We start from the raw sequence: 21,729 nt of genomic DNA on the forward strand, positions 1-21,729 counted from the left end.
GAGCAAAAGGCCAGCCAGGGGCAATGGGGCATGGCATAGCAGGGACAGCCTCACTCTGCATAGCCCAGTGTAAGGGCACTGTTTACAAACTGACAGTTTCCAGATACACACTGGCCTGCTGCCTGGTGGGCCTGGGCCCATGCCATGCCACACAGTCCCCTCCCCAACACCCCCCGACTGCTGCTGAAATCACTATGCCCAGCACCCCCCCACAGCCCGTCCCACAGACTGCCCCACAATGCTCAGCACACCACACATAACCCCCACCCGTTAGCGCCCCAACACACACAGATATCTCCCACAGCCTTACCACAACTACACAGCACCCCAGACACCCCACTGCCCATCATCCTAACATGCACAAACTTCCCTCACTGCGCAGTGCCCCCCCAAGTCCCTCAAAGACCCACTTCCCCACACCCTGCCCCCCAGCCACACTCACCTGCCCTTCTGAACCAGCGCGGAGTAGGAATCCCCACTCTTAGCACAGTGCTAGGGGTCAGGACAGCTGAAACTCAGGAGCACAGAGGGGCCCCATCCATCCCTGTCTGCTGGGCAGTGGTGGTGCCAATAGCATAGAGGAGGCATTTCCTTGCAACGGTGGTGGAAGACATCCACTTCTCCAGCCTGCTGCTTCCACAGAGTGGCAGGGAGAGGAGGGCCCTGGCAAGCCTGAAGCGGATGGTCACCAACCTGGAGCACCAGCAACTGAGAGCTCTTCACTGCCCCATCCCTGGCAGTGCTGGGGGTGGAGAGGAGTGAGCAGTGTGGGGAAAGGGAGGAAGAGCCGGGGGGCGGGGAGAGAGGAGCCAGCAACTTGGGGTGCATCGTGGGCCTGGTGCCAGGACACCACTCTAAACTTAGTACTGATTATATAACACTTCGTGTTAAAAAAGTTGCAGCTATGAGTGCTCAGAACTTCTGCAAGTGAGACCTTTTGGTATCAGGTCTTCAAAGATCTCTGTGTAGTTTGAAAGCTTGCCTCTCTCATCAACAGAAGTTGGTCCAGTGAAAGATATTACCTCACCCTCACTGTCTCTCTAATATCCTGGGACTCAAAGGCTACAACACTGCACATACCATAGAGAATTATGCCACAGGAGAGTGGATGTGTGTGTTAATAGCAGAAACAAGAAAAACGGGTGGGCTACTGAGGAAATCTTGATTGCTTTTCTTATGCAAGTTGTCCCATTGATTTCATCACCCTCATCTACACAGAATATCAACTTCATGAAGCTTTTTAACAGTGACCACGGCAAGATTTCTCTAACTCCTTAAACATGTACCCATTACCTGATGCAATCTGTGCATCTGAGGGTATGTCTACACTATGGGATTATTCCGATTTTACATAAACCAGTTTTGTAAAACAGATTGTATACAGTCGAGTGCACGCAGCCACACTAAGCACATTAATTCGGCGGTGTGCGTCCATGGTCCGAGGCTACCGTCGATTTCCAGAACATAGTACTGTGGGTAGCTATTCTGTAGCTATCTCATAGTTCCCGCAGTTTCCCTCACCCTTTGGAATTCTGGGTTGAGATCCCAGTGCCTGATGGGGCAAAAATCATTGTCGTGGGTGGTTCTGGGTAAATGTCATCACTCATTCCTTCCTCCAGGAAAACAAGGGCAGACAATCATTTCACGCCCTTTTTCCCTGGATTGCCCTGGCAGATGCCATAGCACGGCAACCATGGAGCCCGTTCAGCTTTTTTTTTTTTTTTTTTTTTTTTTTACTGTCACTGTATGTGTACTGGATGCCGCTAACAGAGGCGTTACTGCAGCGCTACACAGCAGCATTCATTTGCTTTTGCATGATAGCAGAGACAGTTATCAATTGTTCTGTACCATCTGCTGCCATTGTAAATTGGCAGTAAGATGACTGTTATCTGTCATTCTGTACTATCTGCTGCTATCATGGGTGCCCTTGGCTGAGGTTGGCCAGGGGCGCAAAGGCAAAACTGGGAATGACTCCCCGAGTCAATCCCTCCTTTATAGTTTCTAAAAATAGAGTCAGTCTTGCCTAGAATATGGGGCAAGTACACTGGTTCTCTAGTACATCAGAGAGCACAGCTGCTCCATGTCAGATCCTGCAAAAATGATGAGCTGCATGCCATTCACGGGGGTACCCCTGCAACAACCCCACCCGTTGCTTCCCTCCTCCCCCAACCTTCCTGGGCTACTGTCATAAACAGATAGCTAAGGGTTAATGTCTCTTTCACCTGAAGCACCTGACCAGAGGACCAATCAGGAAACCGGATTTTTTCAACTTTGGGTGGAGGGAATTGAGTGTCTGAGTCTTTTGTCTGCCTGCCTGCTTTCTCTGAGCTTTGGAGAAGTACTTTCTACCTTCTAGTCTTCTGTTTCTAAGTGTAAGGACAAAGAGATCAGATAGTAAGTTCTATGGTTTTCTTTTCTTTGGTATTTGCATGAATATAAGTGCTGGAGTGCTTTGATTTGTATTCTTTTTGAATAAGGCTGTTTATTCAATATTTTTTTAAGCAATCGACCCTGTATTGTATCATCTTAATACAGAGAGACCATTTGTATTTTTCTTTCTTTTTATATAAAGCTTTCTTTTAAGACCTGTTGAAGTTTTTCTTTACTTCAGGGAAATTGAGTCTGTACTCACCAGGGAATTGGTGGGAGGAAGGAATCGGGGAGATCTGTGTGTTGGATTGCTAGCCTGATTTTGCATTCCCTCTGGGGGAATAGGAAAGTACTTTTTGTTTCCAGAATTGGGAACAGAGAGGGAGATTCACTCTGTTTGGATTCACAGAGCTTGTGTCTGTGTATCTCTCCAGGAGCACCTGGAGGGGGGAAGGGAAAAAGGATTATTTCCCTTTGTTGTGAGACTCAAGGGATTTGGGTCTTGGGGTCCCCAGGGAAGGTTTTTCAGGGGGACCAGGGTGCCCCAAAACACTCTAATTTTTTGGGTGGTGGCAGCAGGTACCAGGTCCAAGCAGGTAACTAAGCTTGGAGGATTTCATGCTAACCCCCATATTTTGGACGCTAAGGTCCAAATCTGGGACTAAGGTTATGACAGCTACCATGGCAGTGTCCCCCCCATTTGTGTCATGAAGTTATAAAGAATGCAGGAATAAGAAACAGTGACTTGTTAGTGAGATAAAATGAGGGGGAGGCAGCATCCCGCTGCTATGACAGTCCAGGCAGGACATTAAGCAGTGCGGGGGAGAGGAGCCCAGCATCCCGCTGCTATGATAGTCCAGGCAGTACAGAATCTTTTCTTTACACAGAAAAGGGAGGGGGCTGATGGAGCTCAGCCCCCAGTTGCTATGATGAGGACGGTTACCAGCCGTTCTGTCCCATCTACTGGGAATGACCAGGAATCATTCCTATTTTTTCCCAGGCGCCCCTGGCCAGCCTTACCTGAAGCCAGCCAGGAGCACTCACGGGCTGATGGTGATGACAATAGCAGTTATATTGTACCGTCTGCCACCGAGAAGGGGAGAGGAGCAGATACTGCTCTTCACTGCTGCAGCATCGTGTCTACCACCAGCGTTCAGTAGACACAGGGTGACATTGAAAAAAGTCAAGAAACAATTTCTTTCCCTTTTCTTTCACGTGGTGGGGGGAGGGAGTAAATTGACGAGCTATACCCTGAACCATGCCGGACAATGTGTTTGAACCTACAGGCACTGGGAGCTCAGCCAAGAATGCAAATAGTTTTCGGAGACTGCTGTGGACTGTGGGATAGCTGGAGTCCTCAGTACCCCCTCCCTCCCTCCATGAGCGTCCATTTGATTCTTTGGTTTTCCGTTACGCTTGTCACGCAGCACTGTGTAGCCTGGAGATTTTTTTCAAACGCTTTGGCATTTTGTCTTCTGTAACGGAGCTCTGATAGAACAGATTTGTCTCCCCATACAGCGATCAGATCCAGTATCTCCCGTACGATCCATGCTGGAGCTCTTTTTGTATTTGGGACTGCATCACCGCCCGTGCTGATCAGAGCTCCACGCTGGGCAAACAGGAAATGTAATTCAAAAGTTTGCGGGGCTTTCCCTGTTTACCTGGCCACTGCATCCGAGTTCAGATTGCTGTCCAGAGTGGTCACAGTGGTGCACTGTGGGATACCGCCCAGAGGCCAATACCGTCGATTTGCGGCCAAACTAACCCTAATCCGATATGGTAATACTGATTTTAGCACTACTCCTCTCTTTGGGGAGGAGTATAGAAACCGATGTAAAGAGCCCTTTATATCGATATAAAGGGCCTCATAGTGTGGACGAGTGCACCATTAAATCGGTTTAAGGCTGCTAAAATTGGTTTAAATGCGTAGTGTAGACCAGGCCTAAATTGTGCATGACCTAGATTGCAAGCTCCTTGGAGCAAGGACTGAATCTTATTTTATGTGCGCATACAATACTTGGGTGGCTCACCCCTTAAAGGCTGGAGGGCTGGGGCTAGCCAATCTTGATTACAGAATTAGTCAGATTTGGGAGAGATTAGGGCAGGAGGCTGCAATGAGGGAGAAAATACTCAGGGATTAGAGGCTCCTAGGAATGAGCAGGTTCTAGCAGAGTCATCAGTAATTTTCCTTGGACTCCAGGTAGATACTGATGAACGTGGGAAGCTGAGTAGCAGATACCGCCTCCAGCCTCCTCAGCCTCTTGGGGAACCTGCATGGCGCATATAAAAAGCTCAGTGTTCTAGAGAGATTTTCCTGCCAGGCATCTCAGGAGGGGAGGCATGGGGAATATCCCATTGTTCCTGTGTTTGTGTGTGGCTCTGAAGTCTGAATTTCAAGAAGTCACACACACAAAACAGCTAGTGTAGCTGGTCCCTGGTCCTGGTCAGTCTGTGACTGTGAGGAGCAGGAGTGGAGGGGCTAAAGGGTGCAGTCCCAGTCCAGATAAATTGGTATGTGCGGGGAGGATACCTGGCTGGATGGGGGAACCACAGCCCCCCAGAGTGGGATGCTGCAGCAAGGAAATAGTGCACAGAAACCCGCCAATCTCCTTGCAGAGTTGGGGTGTGGAGGGGTAGATGCTGCATGCAAGCAGGGCTTTGGAGCTGTGCTCCGGCTCCGCTCCAGCTCCAGGCAAAAATCTGCAGCTCCACTGCTCTGTGCTCCACTCCAAAGCCCTGCATGCAAGTTCCACTCCCCTACCCCCTTTTTATTTCTAGTCCTAGTTTTGTTGCATACAACATTGTTACACATTAAAATTAAACTTATTAAAATACATTTGTGTGTATTTACATTATTTTAAAAAATCCTGGAATCTGTATAAACACTCCCCTTCCCCCCTCTGAAATGGGTCTGGCTTGTTTTGAAAGGCAGTGACTTTCTTCTTTTTTTGGGGGGGGGGGTGAGAGTTGGCAACTCTGGTTAGGACTGAGACTCTGGCAAGGCAGGGCTTGGAAGCAGCCTGCCAAAACAAGAAAACCTTTCCAGGTAGGGATGCATGGGTGAGACCCTGATCAAGCAGAGGAGGGACTACAAAGGCCCTAGATGGGGATGCCTGGGAGGAGGAAGAGAAACTTTGTGTTGAATGGATTTAGAAATGGGATTGTTTTGGGATTTTGAGCTTTATTTGCAGTTTACTTTAGACTAATAAATCCAGTCCCCAAGGAGGCTTTTTTGACCAAGAAAAAAATGGAAGTTTTATTTGAACAGTCCAAGGGGGGAAACTGAGGCAGGCTATAGCATCACCCCAAACCATGAGGGGCACAAGATAGGCAGCCTGCCCAGTTACAGTACTCAACTAAGAAAAGTTAATATTAATTACAAAAAATAAATTGTAGAGTCTCAAACTGTTTATTCAGAGAATAAAAAGTTTTAACTGGTTTTAAAATAAAGTAGAAAGCAATTGTGTTTATCTTTAAACAGTGAAGAACAATTTGATTTCTTTCTGGATGGCTGAAACATGTAATTTATGAACCACTATTGAGCATAAATCTCTTACACTGTCCAGACCTGGTGCACCGGACACCACACAATTCCTCATTGCTCTTGCAATGAGCCTTTCTTCAAACTTGATCTATTCCATAATTAAATCCATATTCGTTATAAGACTTCAGCCAATTAAAAGTGTTAACTCTGCTGTTTTAGATAAAGCAGAGGAAGAGAATGCCGTGAGAAGAAAATTTCTTGCTGCTAGATACATATTGATAAAGGTATGTTTTCAAAAAAATTAATATCGCAATGACTGAAATAGAAAATCATTTTGCCTTACAGATATAAGTGCACCACAAAGACTGCACCATTATTTATCAATGCAACTATTCAGTGACAGTATAATCTGAGTGGATCAAGGAAGAAACTGTTTCAGGCAAAGAACAAATTATCCAGCGAGGAAAGGTAAAAACCAGCTACTTACAGTAAGAGTGGGTCTTCGAGTGCTTATCCACATATATTCCACTGTTGGTGCACATGTATCCAATGCACTCAAGTTTGCATTCTTTTGACCTGCAGTGTCCATTGAGTGCCATGCCTGCACCTTAAATGTGTTTGTACGTCCAAGTCATAAAGAGCAGAGCAACCCCAAGTGCCTCTCAGTTCTTTCACCAATACAGAAGCCAGATCTTATTGAGACCCTGTAGCAGTGTGGACAGATGACAGGAGTGAAATATATATGGACAATGCATCTCAAAGAATCACAGTTACTGTAAGGAAATAATCATTTCTTCTTCTCTGAGTTCTTTTCCAGATATATTTCACTGCTGGTGACTCATGAGCCATAACCTGGATTACCAAAGATGAGTGCTAGTTTATCTAAACAAGACTCCTACGAAAATTGGCATTAGATTAGGATGCTTCAGTGCTGGGTGGCTGCCCTACATCTATCTAGCATTAAAACATTTCTCAAGAAGCAACAGAAGCTGCTTGTGCTCTTGCAGAGTGAGCTGTCACTCTCATTGGCGGATCTATGCTGGCTAATTCATAGCCCAGCTTGATGCAAGTAGGAAGCCAGTCCGAAAGTCTCTGTGTTGAAATGGCCTGACTTTCACTTCATTCTCATCCTCATAATATGAGGAACTGTCTGGGGGATACCCTAAAAATATTAGTGTTATGAATGTAGAAAGAGTGTTCCCTGGGAACATCTAGGGCGTGAAGCTTAGATTTAGTATGAAAGTGGTTTGGGGGAAAAACACAGGTAGGTACATAACCTGGTTTAGATGGAAGCTGGATATATGAATTTTTATATGAATGTTAGGTGAGGTCTCCGGGCCAATCTACTCAGCACTGGTGAGGCCTCATCTAGAATACTCTGTCCAGTTTGGATGCCACAATTTAAGAAAGATTTGAACATGCTGGAGAGAGTCCAGAGGAGAACAATGAAAATGAGTGTTTTAGAAAACATGACCTATGAGGAAAAGTTGAAAGAACTGGGCATGTTTAGAGAGGTGGGCACATGATAAGTCTTTAAATATGTAAAAGGTTGTTATAAGGAGGATGGTGATCAGCTGTTCTCCATGTTCACCAATGGTAAGAAAAGTAGCAGTCTTAATCTGCACCAAGGGGATTCAGATTAGAGATATAGTTAGAAAGTTTTTTGTTTGTTTTTGTTTTTTTTAAATTATAAGGATAGTTAACCACTGGAGCAAGTTATCTAGGCAAGTTGTGGAATGCTCATCAATGGAGGTTTTTAAGAACAAGACAGACACCAACAGGCTTGGCTTAGGTATATTTAATCCTGTCTCAGTGCAGGCGGATGAACTAGATGACCTCTGAGGTCTCTTTCAACCTTTTATTTCTATATACCGCTTTCAGAGTAATTCCATGGCTATTGTTTGTTGTTGTTTCGGTTTGGTGGAGGTTTCAGAAAGCGGAGGAAGTAACCATTTCAGACTTGATTCTCACACAGAGGAATTTTGTTGCACATCTTAAAGTGGAAGGCAATTTGGGTAAAAAGTGATTATGAAATGATAGATTTCATGATTTAATAAAAGGAAGAAGTGAAAGTGGCAGAATAGGACAAAGGACTTCAAAAAAGCAGACTTTAAAGAACTCAGAGAACTGGTAAGTAAGGAAAAAGGAAAGGAAGGTAGGGAAAAAAAAATCTAAGGAAAAAGTTGTTCAAGAGAACTGGACGTTTCTCAAAGCCCCAACATTAAAGGCACAACAGCAAACTATCCTGATGTGAAGGAAAGATTGGCAGAACAGGAGCTCTTTAATTACCTGAAAATCAAAAAGGAATCCTACAAAAAGTGGAAATGCAGACAAACATGGACAAATGTGCTAAGGATGAGTACAGAAGACTAGCACAAGCATGTAGGGATAACAGCAAAAAAGCTATGGAACAGAATGAGTTAGATTTAGCAAGGGGCATAAAAGACAATAAGAACTTTTTTTTACTATATTAGGAGCAAGAGAAAGACAAAGGTAAGTGCAGGTCTTATATTTAGAGATGAAGGAGAGCTAATAACAGATAACATCAAGAAGACTGAGGTGTTTAATGCCTATTTTGCTTCACTCTTCACTAAACTGGTAAATTGTGACCAGATACTTCACACATTTAATATTAACAACAGGTTAAAGAATATTTAGAAAAGTTAGATTCAAGTCAGCAGGGTCTGATGGAATTCATCCTAGGATACTTAAGGAACTATCTGAAGCAATCTCAGAAGCATTAGAACTAATGGAAGAGGGGTGAAGTCCCAGACAACTGAAGAAGAGCAAACATAGAACCTACCTTTAAAAAGGGGAACAAAGAGGACTCAGGGAATTATAGACCTGTCAGCTTAACTCTGATACCTCCTGTTCTGCCTGTCTTTCCTTCACATCAGGATAGTTTGCTGTTGTGCCTTTAATATTGGGGCTTTGAGAAAATTATTAAAAAATTTGTAAGCACATAGAGGATAATAGGATTATAAGGAATAGCCAACATGGATTTGTCAAGAACAAATCACCCCAAACCAACCTAATTTTCTTCTTTGAAAGGGTTACTGGCCTAATAGATAGTGAGGAAGCAGCGCTTGATTTTAGTAAAATTTTGGCACAGTTCCACATGACATTCTCATAAGCATACTTGGTGGGGGGATATCTAATGGGATTCTGCAGAGGTATATCCTGGGTCTGATACTATTTAATATTTTCATTAATGACTTGGATAATGGCATGGAGAATATGCTTATAAAATTTGCAGATGTCACCAAGCTGGGAGGGGTTGCAAACACCTAGGAGGACAGGATCAGAATTCAAAACAACCTTGACAAATTGGAAATTTGGTCTGGAATCAACAAGATGAAATTTAAGAAAGAGTAATGCAAAGTACTAAATTTAGGAAGGAAAAAAATAAAATGCACAACTACAAAATGGGGAATAACTGGCTAGACAGCAGTGCTGCTGGAAACATCTGGGGTTAGAGTGGATCACAAACTGAATACGAGTCAGCAATGTGATGCAGTTGCAAAAAAGGTGAATATCATTCTGGAGTGTATTAACAGGAATGTCTGATGTAAGATGTGGGAGGTAATTATCTTAGTCTACTCAGCGCTTGTGAGGTCTCAGCTGGAATACTCATTCAGTTCTGGGTGCCACACTTTAAGAAAGATGTGGATAAACTGGAGAGAGACCAGAAGAAATTAACAAAAATGACAGGAGGTTTAGAAAACCTGACCTATGAGGAAAGGTTAAAAAAACTTGGGAGGTTTAGCCTTGTGAAAAGAAGACAGAAAATCTGATAGTAGTTCCCACATGTTAAAGGCTGTCATAAAGAGGATGGTAATCAATTGTTCTCCATGACTACTAAAAGGTAGGACAAGTAGTCATGGACTTAACCTACAGCAAGAGAGATTTAGGCTAGGTAGTAGGATAACTATAAGGATAGTTAACCACTGGAATAAGCTTCCAAGTGGGTCTGTGGAATCCCTGCCACTGCATCTGAAGAAGTGGGATTTTTACCCACGAAAGCTTATGCCTAAATAAATCTGTGTCTTTAAGGTGCCACCGGACTCCTTGTTGTGTTTGTGGATACAGACTAACACAGCTACTGCCAATACCTGTCACTGTAGGTTTTTAAGAACAGGTTAGATCAGGGGTCGGCAACCTCTGGCAAGTGGCCAGTCAATGGAGGTGGTGGGAAGCTGCGGCCAGCACATCCCTTGCCCGCGCCACTTCCTGCAGCCCCCATTGGCCTGTGACGGCGAACCGCAGCCAGTGGGAGCCGCGATTGGCTGAACCTGCTGACGTGGCAGGTAAACAAACTGGCCCAGCCCGCCAGGGTGCTTACCCTGGTGAGCCGCGTGCCAGAGGTTGCTGACCCCTGTCTAGATAAACACCTGTCAGGAATGTTCTAGGTTTATTATGTCCTACCTCAGAGCAGAGGGTTGGACTATATGACTTCTTGAGGTCCCTTCCAACCCTACATTTCTCTGATTTGATGGCAAATGCAAAAGTGCCATAGGCTTCTTGACATAGAAGGGTGGATTTTGCTCCCTCGTTTGTTTATATAAAACATGTGTGTGGTAATAATTCATAATCTGAATTGTTAGTTCTTTTAGAAATGGGACGGAAATTATGCATGCCCAATAACTAGCTCTTAGCGCTAAGATATTTATATGAAGTTGTGTTTCCTGAGAAATCCACATACCTCGTGTCTGAAGGGTGTCCAAATGGGTTCCCCAACTAAATCTTTCACCAACATCTTTGAAGGCAATAGTGGAGACAATGGTACTTCCCTTGCAGACATTCAGAGAGTCTTTACACCAATCAAATGACAGGATTTCTGGGGGAACATGCACTGACATATCCAGGTGATGCCTGCTGATATAGACTTTAACCACCCTTGCATGCAAAAGAGATGAAGTCTGGCAATATTGAGTTACACATATGCAGAAGGCCATGTTTCCTAGGAATCTGAGACAAGCCCTCATCAGTGTCTTGGGATGAACTTGCTGTTGGGGTGAATGAGTGCAGTATAGTCTGTCATTCTTGTGGCAGACAGGTCTTTGACATCTTGGAGTATAAAACTACTCCTTTAAAATCTATTCGAGTTAGAGGTTAGTATTAATTTTCCTTTATTTTTAGACCTAAGGAAGCAAAAAGTTAGAGTCCATTGAATGGTTTGTTACTTGTTGATGCAACTTTCCATGAATGAGCCAGTTTTCCAAGTATGGATAAACCTGGACTTCTTGTTTCCTGAGGCAAACTGCCTCTACCATTAGGCATTTTATGAATATCCTTGTGTTGCTGATAAGCTGAATGGTAGCACTCTGTACAGGTACTGGGAATTAACCACTTACTCCTTTTTGTGGGCAAGGTGAATCTTTACATGGAAATAAGCATCTTGGAGGTGAAGAATTACATACCAGTCATGTGGATCTAGGGCTGGAATCATCGCAACCAGAATCCATCCTTAACTTGAGCTTGCCAATAAAGGTGTTTAGCTGTCTCCTGGAAGTTATAAAGCTTGGTTTAGGTTTTAGCTTCCCCTCACCACGAGGCCCCGCCCCCTGCTTCTCCTCTAACCCCCCATACCCCCGGCAATGCCCCACCTCCTGGCTCCATAGGAGTACTGCCAAAGCACTGCGCAGCACTGGCTGTTCCCAGGCAGTAAGAGCTGCCCGGCTTGGGGGACCTGGCTCCAGGGCTGGCAAAGAGCAATGGCCGCAGAGGGCAGGATCCAGGAGCCCAGGCCAGAGTGGGTCAGTCCTGGTCACTCTGGGGAGCCTGAGGCTCTCCATCTGCTCTGGGCAGCATGCCTCAGTGAACAAGAACATGGGCTGAAGGCTGCTTTCAGATACCCTGTCCCCCATTGGGGCTTACTTCTCCACTGCTACTGGAGGAGGAATATTATAAATTGTCCTTAGACTCTCTCCCCAGAAGCTCCTGATTGGTCTTTTCTGCATTGGAGCCATGGCTCTTTGGGGTAGAGCCTGGTGCCCTAGCAGTGTAAGTGTTGACTGGCTAGCTACAGGCAGGGCATAATTCCCCAGCTGTAGAGCCTGTAATTTTATGTTGGAGTCATGATTCCTGGGGTAGGGTGGGGACCTGACATGCGGGTCTGACACAGAACTCTGTACCCTGCTGGTGTGAGGGTTGCTGGCTGGCAACAGGCAGGGCATAATTCAACCTTTGTAGAGCCTTTAAATGCTGCCTCAAGGCAGGTCTACACTAGGGGGTTAAGTCGACCTGAATGACGCAACTCCAGCTACATGAATGACGTAGCTGGAGTCAACATAGCTTAGGTCAACTTATTGCAGTGTCTACACTGAACTGAGTCGACAGGAGAAACTCTCCTGTTGACTTACCTTACACTTCTCATTCTGGTGGAGTACCGGAATTGACGGGAAAGCAATCTGCGGTCGATTTAGCGGGTCGATTTAGACCCGCTAAATCGATCCCCAGTGGAGTGATTGCTGCAGCATCGATCCACAGTAAGTGTTGACATACACCTCAGGGAACATTGCTCAGATTTAAGCAGGGGGGTTTGCAGGACAGCTCTGTCAGATCTGAATGGGGGCAGAGAAGTCCAGCAGGGAGATGCTGCAACAGCAGATCCAGGTGGTTGAAATCACCACTCTGTCAGATGAGGATTATAAATACCAACTGCAAGAAAATGAATAAAATTAAAGGTTTTTGAACAACATTGTTGCGATAAATTGAACCAACTTTTTCCACTATCAGAGGCAGAAAATCTGGTAGCCTGAGCTGAAAGGTGGACCCTTGTCCTAGAGCCTCCAGCAACAACATTGGATTGCCTCTAAATTCTACAGGTGGGGAGCATTAGACCACAACTAATGAATGAAGAGAGAAGCTGTGCAACAGAATAAGGCACTGCCCCTCTTTCTTTTTGGAAATCAGAAAGTAATCAGAGTTAAACTCTTACCCTCTGTGTTCATTTAGTACTTCTTCCATGGGTCCAAAATTTAGAAATGATTGCACCTCCCCATGCAACTTACTCTTGTGTGAGAGATCACTGAAAAGGGATAGGAAGGATGAGGGTATGGGGGCTGGGAAAGGCCTGGAACTTAATGAAATATCTACTCTGCAGCAGCCAGGATGCATCGGTCCATAGTGATAGTGTTCTAGACCCCACAAAGATGAAATAAATGAATCCCAAATGGAGGAAATATAACAGGAAGATCCAATAGAATTTGTATGCTACTCCTCATCAAGTCAAATCTGCTGCATTGATGATAATGATGAGGGCAATGAGCAGACTTGGTGTTGGATGCAGATGATTTTCCTCTGTGGAAATTTTGGCACTTTGTAGGGGGTTCAGGTTACCTATGCCAGGTATAAAAAGATTGCCTCTGCAACAGTTGAGTCTTAAAGTCCTTCTGCTTTGGTGTCAGAGCATATACCCCTAAGGATCTAAATGTAACATGTGAGTTCTTCAGGAAGAATAAGGCCTCCGTTATTTTAATATTGAAAAGTTTACATTCCTCAAATTGAAGATCCTTAGTTCTTAAGGGATCCCTGATGACAAACCACAAGGATCTCCTCAAAGAAAGGGAGGCAGCTATGTATTTGGAAGCTATATTTACAGCATCAAGAGCTACTTGGAGGGATTTAGTCACCACCAGTTGACCTTTGTCAATCAGTGACTAACTCTTTCTTGTTTACAAATTTAGATAAGGAGTCTCAATTCAAATAATCATAGGTTGCCAACAGGACTTGGTAATTGGCAGCTCATTTGGAAACTTGATGCAGAATAAGTTTTCCAAACACACTAACTTTTTGTGTCTCTTGCCTTTTAGTGTCCTATTCTGCTGGCTTTGTTTCAACCTCTCATTCACATCAGTGACAATTAATGACCCTGGTGCTGGTGGTCATAGAAAATTGCTGGAAGCACTGGGAAGACACTTAGGAGTGATGGTCTGCTCTCTTTGATCCTGGTGCCAGAGAAGCAGGCACCTGCCAGAGCAATGCAGTTGGCTGCAAAAGCTCTTTATTGGTCACTGCAAGACATCCTAGCACTGAAGTGTGCAGGATGTCCAGGAGCTTGTGTGGTGCGCAGAATGACCTGGACCATCTCTGCTGGAATCTCCAATGTGTCATCCATTCTGCTTAACAAGTCCACAAATGTATTGTTTACCTCATCAAGGTCAACCACAGGTGGGAGTATAGGACTGACCTCTGCAAGTTTACTTCGTGGTAAAATTAAAGTGCCTCATCTTCACTGAGTTTTTAATCTTCTGATAGCTCACAGGCTACCTGAAGAGGGAGATACTGGTCTGTCCAGGAGGAATGTTTTCAGATGAGACTCCCTAGATCTTCATCTTCTCTGTAATGTGGCTCTTGTCCAGACACAGTAAACATCTGGTGTGCCCATCATGGAAAGGCATTATCGTCTCCATGAAAGGCAATTTTTAAATCCTGGAGAGTCATGTTGAGTCATGACGACTAATCTTGGAGCGCAAACTCAGGCAAACCAAACAATCTTCTTCCTTAATGGAGAAAGGAAACAACAAAAAAAACTCTAACACTAATGACTAAGTATTAAGTACCTATTTATGTTGCAAAGAATAGGGCACACATTGAATGGAGATCGGGTATGGCATGACTTGTAGCCCCAGGCAGTGAGAAGAAAGTGAGAGGTGGCTGGGATCATCCTACCTGTTTTGCCCTCCTCTGGAGGTGTGAGAACACTCAGGGCACAGGTGTGGCCCCCCAACAGACACTGCTGGCCAAAGGAATCTGAACTCAAGTGTATTGGGTATATGTGCACCAACAGTGGAATAGATAGGGACAAGCACTGAAAGACAAACTATTAATTGTTCTCAAGTTGTTCCAGAGTGTAGATCATATGTTCCTAGAAGTGGTTTTATGGAGGACCTCCTCCCATCTCTGAACTCATAACAGCTCTATGGCCACTACAACAGTTACTTACATGGAAAAGAAAAAGTAATTTATTTCTACCATTTTAATGTTATTGAACAGCTAGAGAAGGACAAGCCAGCACTATGATTAGCCAGCTTTCTGCAAACCGCCATAAAACTCATGGACAAGAGGTTGCATGTTTTCTGCAAGAGCCTAACAACAAACTACTAAAAATGAAACTAACTAGCTGAATAAGAGTGGCACAAATTAAATATCGCAGACTGGAGGGAGTGGTCAGCAGTGCTAGAAGTGTGCTGATTTGAAATGGGTTGCAGACCTCAGAAATACAGTTACTAAAAGGTGAGCCAGATTGCTGAGAGATGCACATTTTTAGTACTATATGGGGGAAACACACTGATTCCATCACTTGCCAACCTCCTCCTGGGGTAGAAAAACTAATCAGTGGTGCTGCAAGAAGCAGGCAGTGCTCTCCTTTTCTCCTCTCAGCAACCCAATACCATTGTCACAGGAGGAGAGTGGGAGGAAGGAGCAGAAAGAGCCCAGCAAAGAGCAGCCATGTTCCCTGCTCCCACTCCCCTTCCTTAAGTAACATGATGGTTCCTCTGCCCTTCCCCCTCCCTACAACATCCAACTGGGTCGGAGAAGGTGACCCCACTGCAGCCTCTCTCCCGCCATGCTCCAAGACTTGGGAGAAGAAACCCAGGAGCTGCAGGTGTAGCATAGGGGCATAACAGATGTGGAGACAGCAGACAGAATTGATTTGGTGGTTAGCATCAGTGGCCAGACAGATACGGGGGTGACAAGACTTTTTTAAGACCCATTAAGTGTTGCTGGTCAGGATCCAGAAAAGTCTTAGTGCTTTTTTACTTTTTATCTATATGCTTTTGTGTAGAGGTTAGATACTGCAGGTTTTTTTGGCTTCTATTAACTCATCATCACTTAATGAGGGGAGCATTTCTCAGTTTAGGAGGGTCTGAGAAAATTAAAGTTTCAAAATGCTTTCTGAAGTCCTTGTTTAAAATGGCACTGACTTTAGATTAATCATCTAAAATTTCACAGAAGCCAAGAAAGGAAAGAAGGTCAAAACAGCTTAATTTTTAATTATTTATTTATTAATTACTGTTCATATGTTTAACCCACCAATCCAGACTGGTAGGGTTACTCTCTTCCCAGCATCAGCCATCTAGAAAGTAGACTCTCTGTGCTCTCCAGATTTCTCACATTTCTGGCAATCCACTCTAAAAAACACAGACCAGAAACAGTCAAAATAAGCATCCTTTTTGCTTTATTTTCTGGAGTTATCAATAGAAAAGCTAGGGAAAAAAATATCACAAGTCAGGATGAAAGTATTTTGGGTGTCATAAGTCCATCCATGACTCCACTTGGCTGTCCTGTCCTGCTCTTCAACTTACCAGGATAGGAAACTAGAACCTGTCAAAAAGCTGTTCCAGTTTCCTATTCCCCCCATCTTGGCAGGGTGCAATCAGAAAACAGCTCTTCACGAGAGCTGACGCTCCAGCGAAGAACAAAACAATCATTACAATCTCTCTGATTGGCTGCAGGTTTGTTTTCAAACTAGTAGACCCTTAGGATCAAACAGTAAGCATCAAAATAGTTTACACACATCATCACACTGATGTAACATAAACCTCTCCATCTTTTTCCTGTTTTATACTTACTGAACTAAATTAGAAATTGTTTTAGCTGTGTTGGTCCCAGGTTATATGAGAGACAAGATGGATGATGTAGTATCTTTTATTGGATCAACTTCTGTTGGTGAAAGAGACAAGCTTTCGGATGACACAGAGCTCTTCTTTAGGTCTGAGAAAGGTATTCAGAAGCCTGGTCTATACTAGAAAAATTTCACACCCCTGAGTGACATAGTTAAGCTGTCCTAACTCCCTCTTATAGACAGCACTAGGCCAACAGAATAATTCTTCCATTGACCCCGCTACTGCCTCCCAGAGAGGTGGATTTTCTATGGTAATGAGAGAACCTCTCCTTGTAAGCATAGGCAATGTCTACCGTTGAAACGCTACAGTGACACAGCTGCAGCTATTTCAAGTGTAGACAAGCCCAGAGCATCACAGCTAAATAGCACCTAACACCCCCTCCCCTCCTGCCTTGGTCAAGCTGAGATTGCTGAATGGCCAATTTACAGCTTGCTGACTAGGCTGCCTTTAACAATAAGCCATAGTGGTTTCAAGCGCTTTACTGGTTTGCCAAAGTCTTCCCGTACGCTGCCTTGTGCCAACTCTCTGCCTTCTCCCTCCCAGGCAGTACTCACCAGGGCTAGGACTCCCACCATGGTCTATGAATATCCAGCCGAAGTTAAAATGTATTGCTTTAAACTTGGGTGGATTAAAGAGAATGATTTCAATATAGCAAGTTTTCCATATGCTTGGAGTATGTACTCACAATAGTACCTTTGTGCATTGTGTCTTTTGCAGCTGCAAATGTGGCCTTCATCTCTCTCTCCACACCAGTGGAGACTGAGCTAGATAAGGAGGAGAAGAAAGAGAATGCGGGATGACATGTTTCTAGAGATCATGCAAGCCTCTGGAGCAGCAGACACTGAGCAGAGGCCATGGAGGATCACACACTAACAAAATGGGCAGGGACACTGAGGACAGGAGAAAAGCTCAGGAGAAGGAGCACAATGCACAGCAGGAGATGATGGTATGCATATCAGATGCGCTATCTATTGCCCCACTACAGTTCAGGAACCCCACTGCAGCAAAACCACTCACTATCTTAAGCACACTGCCCAACTCCAAATTGATTCCTGACTGATCAGTTGCAGTCAGGCATTACAAGATTCCACACGGCAATCGCCACTTGCTTCTCCACTGTCAGGGCAGGTCTCATCTTGGTGTTGATGTGCAGGAGGGTTGGGACAAGTTCTGCACACAGTTCCAGGAAAGAAGTGACCTTGTGCATCCAAAAGTTCTGCAGCCAATGCTTGTCATCCCATACCGGCAAAATGATGTGATCCCACCAGTCAGTGCTTGTTTCTCGGGACCAGACGGGCACTCTATCATGTTCAGTTGCTCTGCGACTGCCAACAGCAAGTGGGAGTTGTTTTATTTCATGGCTTCCAGCAAGGCTATTTGAAAGGAATTGTCACAATCTGTGCGGCAGCTCCGGAAATACTGCAGGATCAGGCACATTGTGCTTGCAACACTCATCACTTGTATGAGTGATGGCTTGTACACACTACTGCTTAAGCCAATGTAACTTACTTCACTCAGGGGTCTGAAAAAGCCATCCCCCATGAGTGAGGCAAGTTACATGGACTTAAAGCAGTGTCTACAATTACACAATGGAGGAAACTGCATTATGGGACATTCATGCCATTTTCTTAATCACCCCTGTGTGAATGTTTTGCCCCCATGCGGCATTGCAAAGTCTACCCAAAACACCCTGCGCTAGATGGTGATGAGTTGCACAGTGGGATAGCTACCAATGGTGCACACTGCTCTGCATTGATGCAAGCACTGCTAGTGAGAACACATAACACTGACACAAGGAGCATAGTGTGGACATACACAACCAATTTAATTACTGTGGCAGCTGAAATAACTTAGATCAACTTAATTTTGTAGTGTAAACATATCCTTGCTCTTTTCATTTAGTATTATATTATTGAAAAAGTTTGACAGTAAAAAGAATATAAATTAAAAAAATTAAAATCTACTGCTGAGACTAGCCGACGCAGAAACAAAATAGAATAATGTAAAAACGTACTTTATATAGTTACTGTGAACCTCATCCTCAACCTCTGATGTCAATGAAAGCTTTGCTGTTAACTTCATTTGGGATAGTATCAATCTCTATAGTATCATTTCCCTTCACCTCATAAAGGACAAACCAACAATCCATTCAAAATAGAATTGTACTCTTTCTATATAAGCAATTCCCTTCCATGCCCCCAGAAGTTGAAACTAACCTATTTAAAATATTTACAAGTAATTCTTAATTTGTGTGTGTGTTTTATGTTGCCACTTTCAGTCCTTACAATCTAGTCTCTACACAGATATGACTGTCTAAACTGACAAAACATGCCACCTTCATACAAGAATACAGCTTGTATATGGTAGCAACAATATATTTAAGTTAATTACAATATTTCTATTGAGACCATACTTCCAGTTTAAACACATTTTTATTAAGTCACAATCTTAACAATTTTATTGCAAAATACTGTAGATGGGAGACCAAGTGTAGCGAAGTTCAAAGTTTAATTCTTCCATGCCATTTTATATGTTCTTTACGCTTTATTGGTGTCCACAGTGGAATCTGGAAAGTACAGGATTTTCTTCAAAGTTATATAAATGGAATGCTTAAATCAGTCAGTAGGGATGCATTACAACAGTATAGGTTTCCCCTTCTAATTCTATATATAACACCAATAAATATTTGTCACATTATCTTTTGAATTACTAAATACTATTAAGCACTATTCAAATTTAACATTTTGGAGAAGGACAATTAACATGAATCTAAATATACAGTTATCTGACATAGATCAGCTTTAATGTGTTATAAAAAATGAATGTAGCACAGTACATAACCTATTTTGACCTAAACTTTTAATAATTGTTTGTCACATTTATCAGTTTTCTTAAAGAGATTAATCCTCACTGCACTTACCTAGTAGAACTGTATCCTAATAAGGCCCTGTGTCACATCTCTTTAAAAACTTGAGCTCAACTGTATGAACAATTCCAGATTTTGTTCTGATATTTTTCAATTTTTTTTTTTTAAGATCTCCAGACTTAGTTTGGAAATATTCATATTAAGTAAAATAGAACTATTGTGTAATATTTAGTATATTATAATACAGTATAAGTTTAAAATCTCATTTCCATTACTTTTCATTAACATTGGCAAAATAAGTTAAAAATATAAATGGTATTACAGAAGACATTGCAGAAGACTAGACTATTCTTTTTATTAGAGATGACATATAAAGTACATTTATAAAATACAAGTATTGATTTGACACTTCTCTTTGTGAAGAAGAAAAAATCTACAGCAAGGATGATGATACATTCAGAAAATAAACTGAGATTCTGCAAGATATGGAGTGTATAAAAGCAATGACATGCAAACAGAAAACACTTGTAAAAAAAAAAATCCAAAACACACAGAAATCCACCAGAACCATAACAAACATACTGTACATGAACAAATCTTTAAAATCTTTAAAAAAAGTCCAAGCCTGTTTTTGCTCAATATTAGCTCATGCTGTAGTATGGACAAATTTCTGAAGCCATATCTGATTTTAGCAAATTTAAATAAGCATTGAAATCACAAGTTGCATCAGTTATTCTGACCCAGCTTCTTTCTTTTGTACCATAAATTTATATAGCTATTATACTAGCTTTGCAAAACTGTTATGCAACTTTGTTATAATGCGTGAATTCTGTGCGTCGACAAGCAATGAAAAGCATCTATAAAAAAAATCCTTGTCACCCCCAGATAAATGGGAAAATACAATTTTGCACGGCTGATTGTAGGACACGTGCACACACAACTTCACAAGTTATCACTGATTTGAAGCCAAGTCAGAGGTAGAATTCATGTCAACCTTCATCATTTTCACAAGTCCTTGAAACAAGTTAATCCTTCTGTTACAAGTTTAGTTTTAAGACTATCCCAGGTATGGTTATTTCTTGTAGCTCACATTCTAGGGGAGGGAGGAAGAGGAAGAAGAAATTTTAAAAATATAAACATCTGCTTACAGTATTTTTATCAATTCAACCAAGAGGTTGAATCAGCCCATGATATCACCCACAGAATTGTAATATAATATTTCATTCTTGACACATGATGCACAAGCACTGGACAAAAAGTACAATGTAAGCCAAGGACAAGAAGAAAGTTATTAGGTTAGACTAAGTGGCTTATAAAAAGGGGAAAATTCTCAGTACACAGTATAAAACAACACAGTTGACAGCACACTTCCACTGTGGAACACTGCAAGGAAGGGATAAATAAGAAGTAAAACCGATGAGAGAGAGAGTGAGAGAGAGAGAAGTTCATAGGCAGGTCAGAATGTCAATAAACAATTATGCATGGGACTCAGAGCTGGGATCAGACAAATCTTAAATTTGTGTATGAAATCAGATATTTCAAGAGTATTTGGATTCAAGCAAAGTCCATGGAAAAAGTACAAATATTAAATGGTATCTCTTCTGTTAACTTTGTGATTCTTGGTTCCCCTCTGACAGTTCAGACATGATCTAGTTAGACAAGTCAGCTGTGGCAGCATACATGATTACTAAATACTTTCTGAAAATAAACAGATCTCATCTCACTTTGATTTTGACTTTTCACTGAGATGTAACATGTAGAGGTGGGTCACACAAACCTGTAACCAGGTTTGTAACATTGGCCACATCTAAAACAACAGTCTTTGTAAAAATGTAGACACATACGTGAGTGTCCTGCAAATCTCCTGGACAGCAAAAGATTACAGGCTAGCTACAGATTCTGATCTACCTCTGATAGACTGTGCCTTATCATGACCTTGAACGTTCAGACCTTGGTAATCAGAAATGGAAGAGTCCCCAAGATGCACCTTGGGAAGCTGGCAATTTGTGCCTGAATCTTTCAAAAAAAAAAAAATCAAGGTTTTTGCCGCTTAGTAACCTGGGGCTTGGCATCCTGAGGCCTCTGCTAATACAGAGGCCCAACACCTTCCAGGTATCCTTCAAACCAACCTAGAAATAACAACATCTTGACCTGTCTCTTACCTCTTTTGTGGAAGGTAATGGATCCCAAGAAACAGAATGTGACCACACTCCTTTTTGCCTTCATGAGACTGTCCTCTGCCCAAATTCCCACTTAGCAAACCTTCAATCTGCTAAACTGCCTACTGAAAGCCAAAAATTGATACCCATAGATACATCTGCCTGCAAGCGTGTTGAAGGATTTTCACACTCAATGTTAGGCCATTTCCAATCCCTCAC

The 21,729-nt window shown here is 42.9% G+C and overlaps 1 protein-coding gene across 4 annotated transcripts in view; it reads right to left on the reverse strand.

The window, feature by feature from the left end:
• Positions 1-18,898: 18,898 nt before the first annotated feature.
• CEP135 (centrosomal protein 135) overlaps positions 18,899-21,729 on the reverse strand; it is a 103,500-nt gene continuing 100,669 nt past the window's right edge. For all 4 annotated transcript variants that reach the window (XM_050947413.1, XM_050947412.1, XM_050947411.1 and 1 more), the window contains one exon: positions 18,899-20,444. In XM_050947413.1, coding sequence (XP_050803370.1) covers positions 20,438-20,444 — 7 coding nt within the window. In that variant the 3' untranslated portion in view covers positions 18,899-20,437. The remainder of the gene's footprint in view (positions 20,445-21,729) is intronic.

This window comes from Gopherus flavomarginatus, chromosome 3 (assembly GCF_025201925.1).
Source record: "Gopherus flavomarginatus isolate rGopFla2 chromosome 3, rGopFla2.mat.asm, whole genome shotgun sequence".
In the NCBI taxonomy this organism is placed as follows: Eukaryota; Metazoa; Chordata; order Testudines; family Testudinidae; genus Gopherus; species Gopherus flavomarginatus.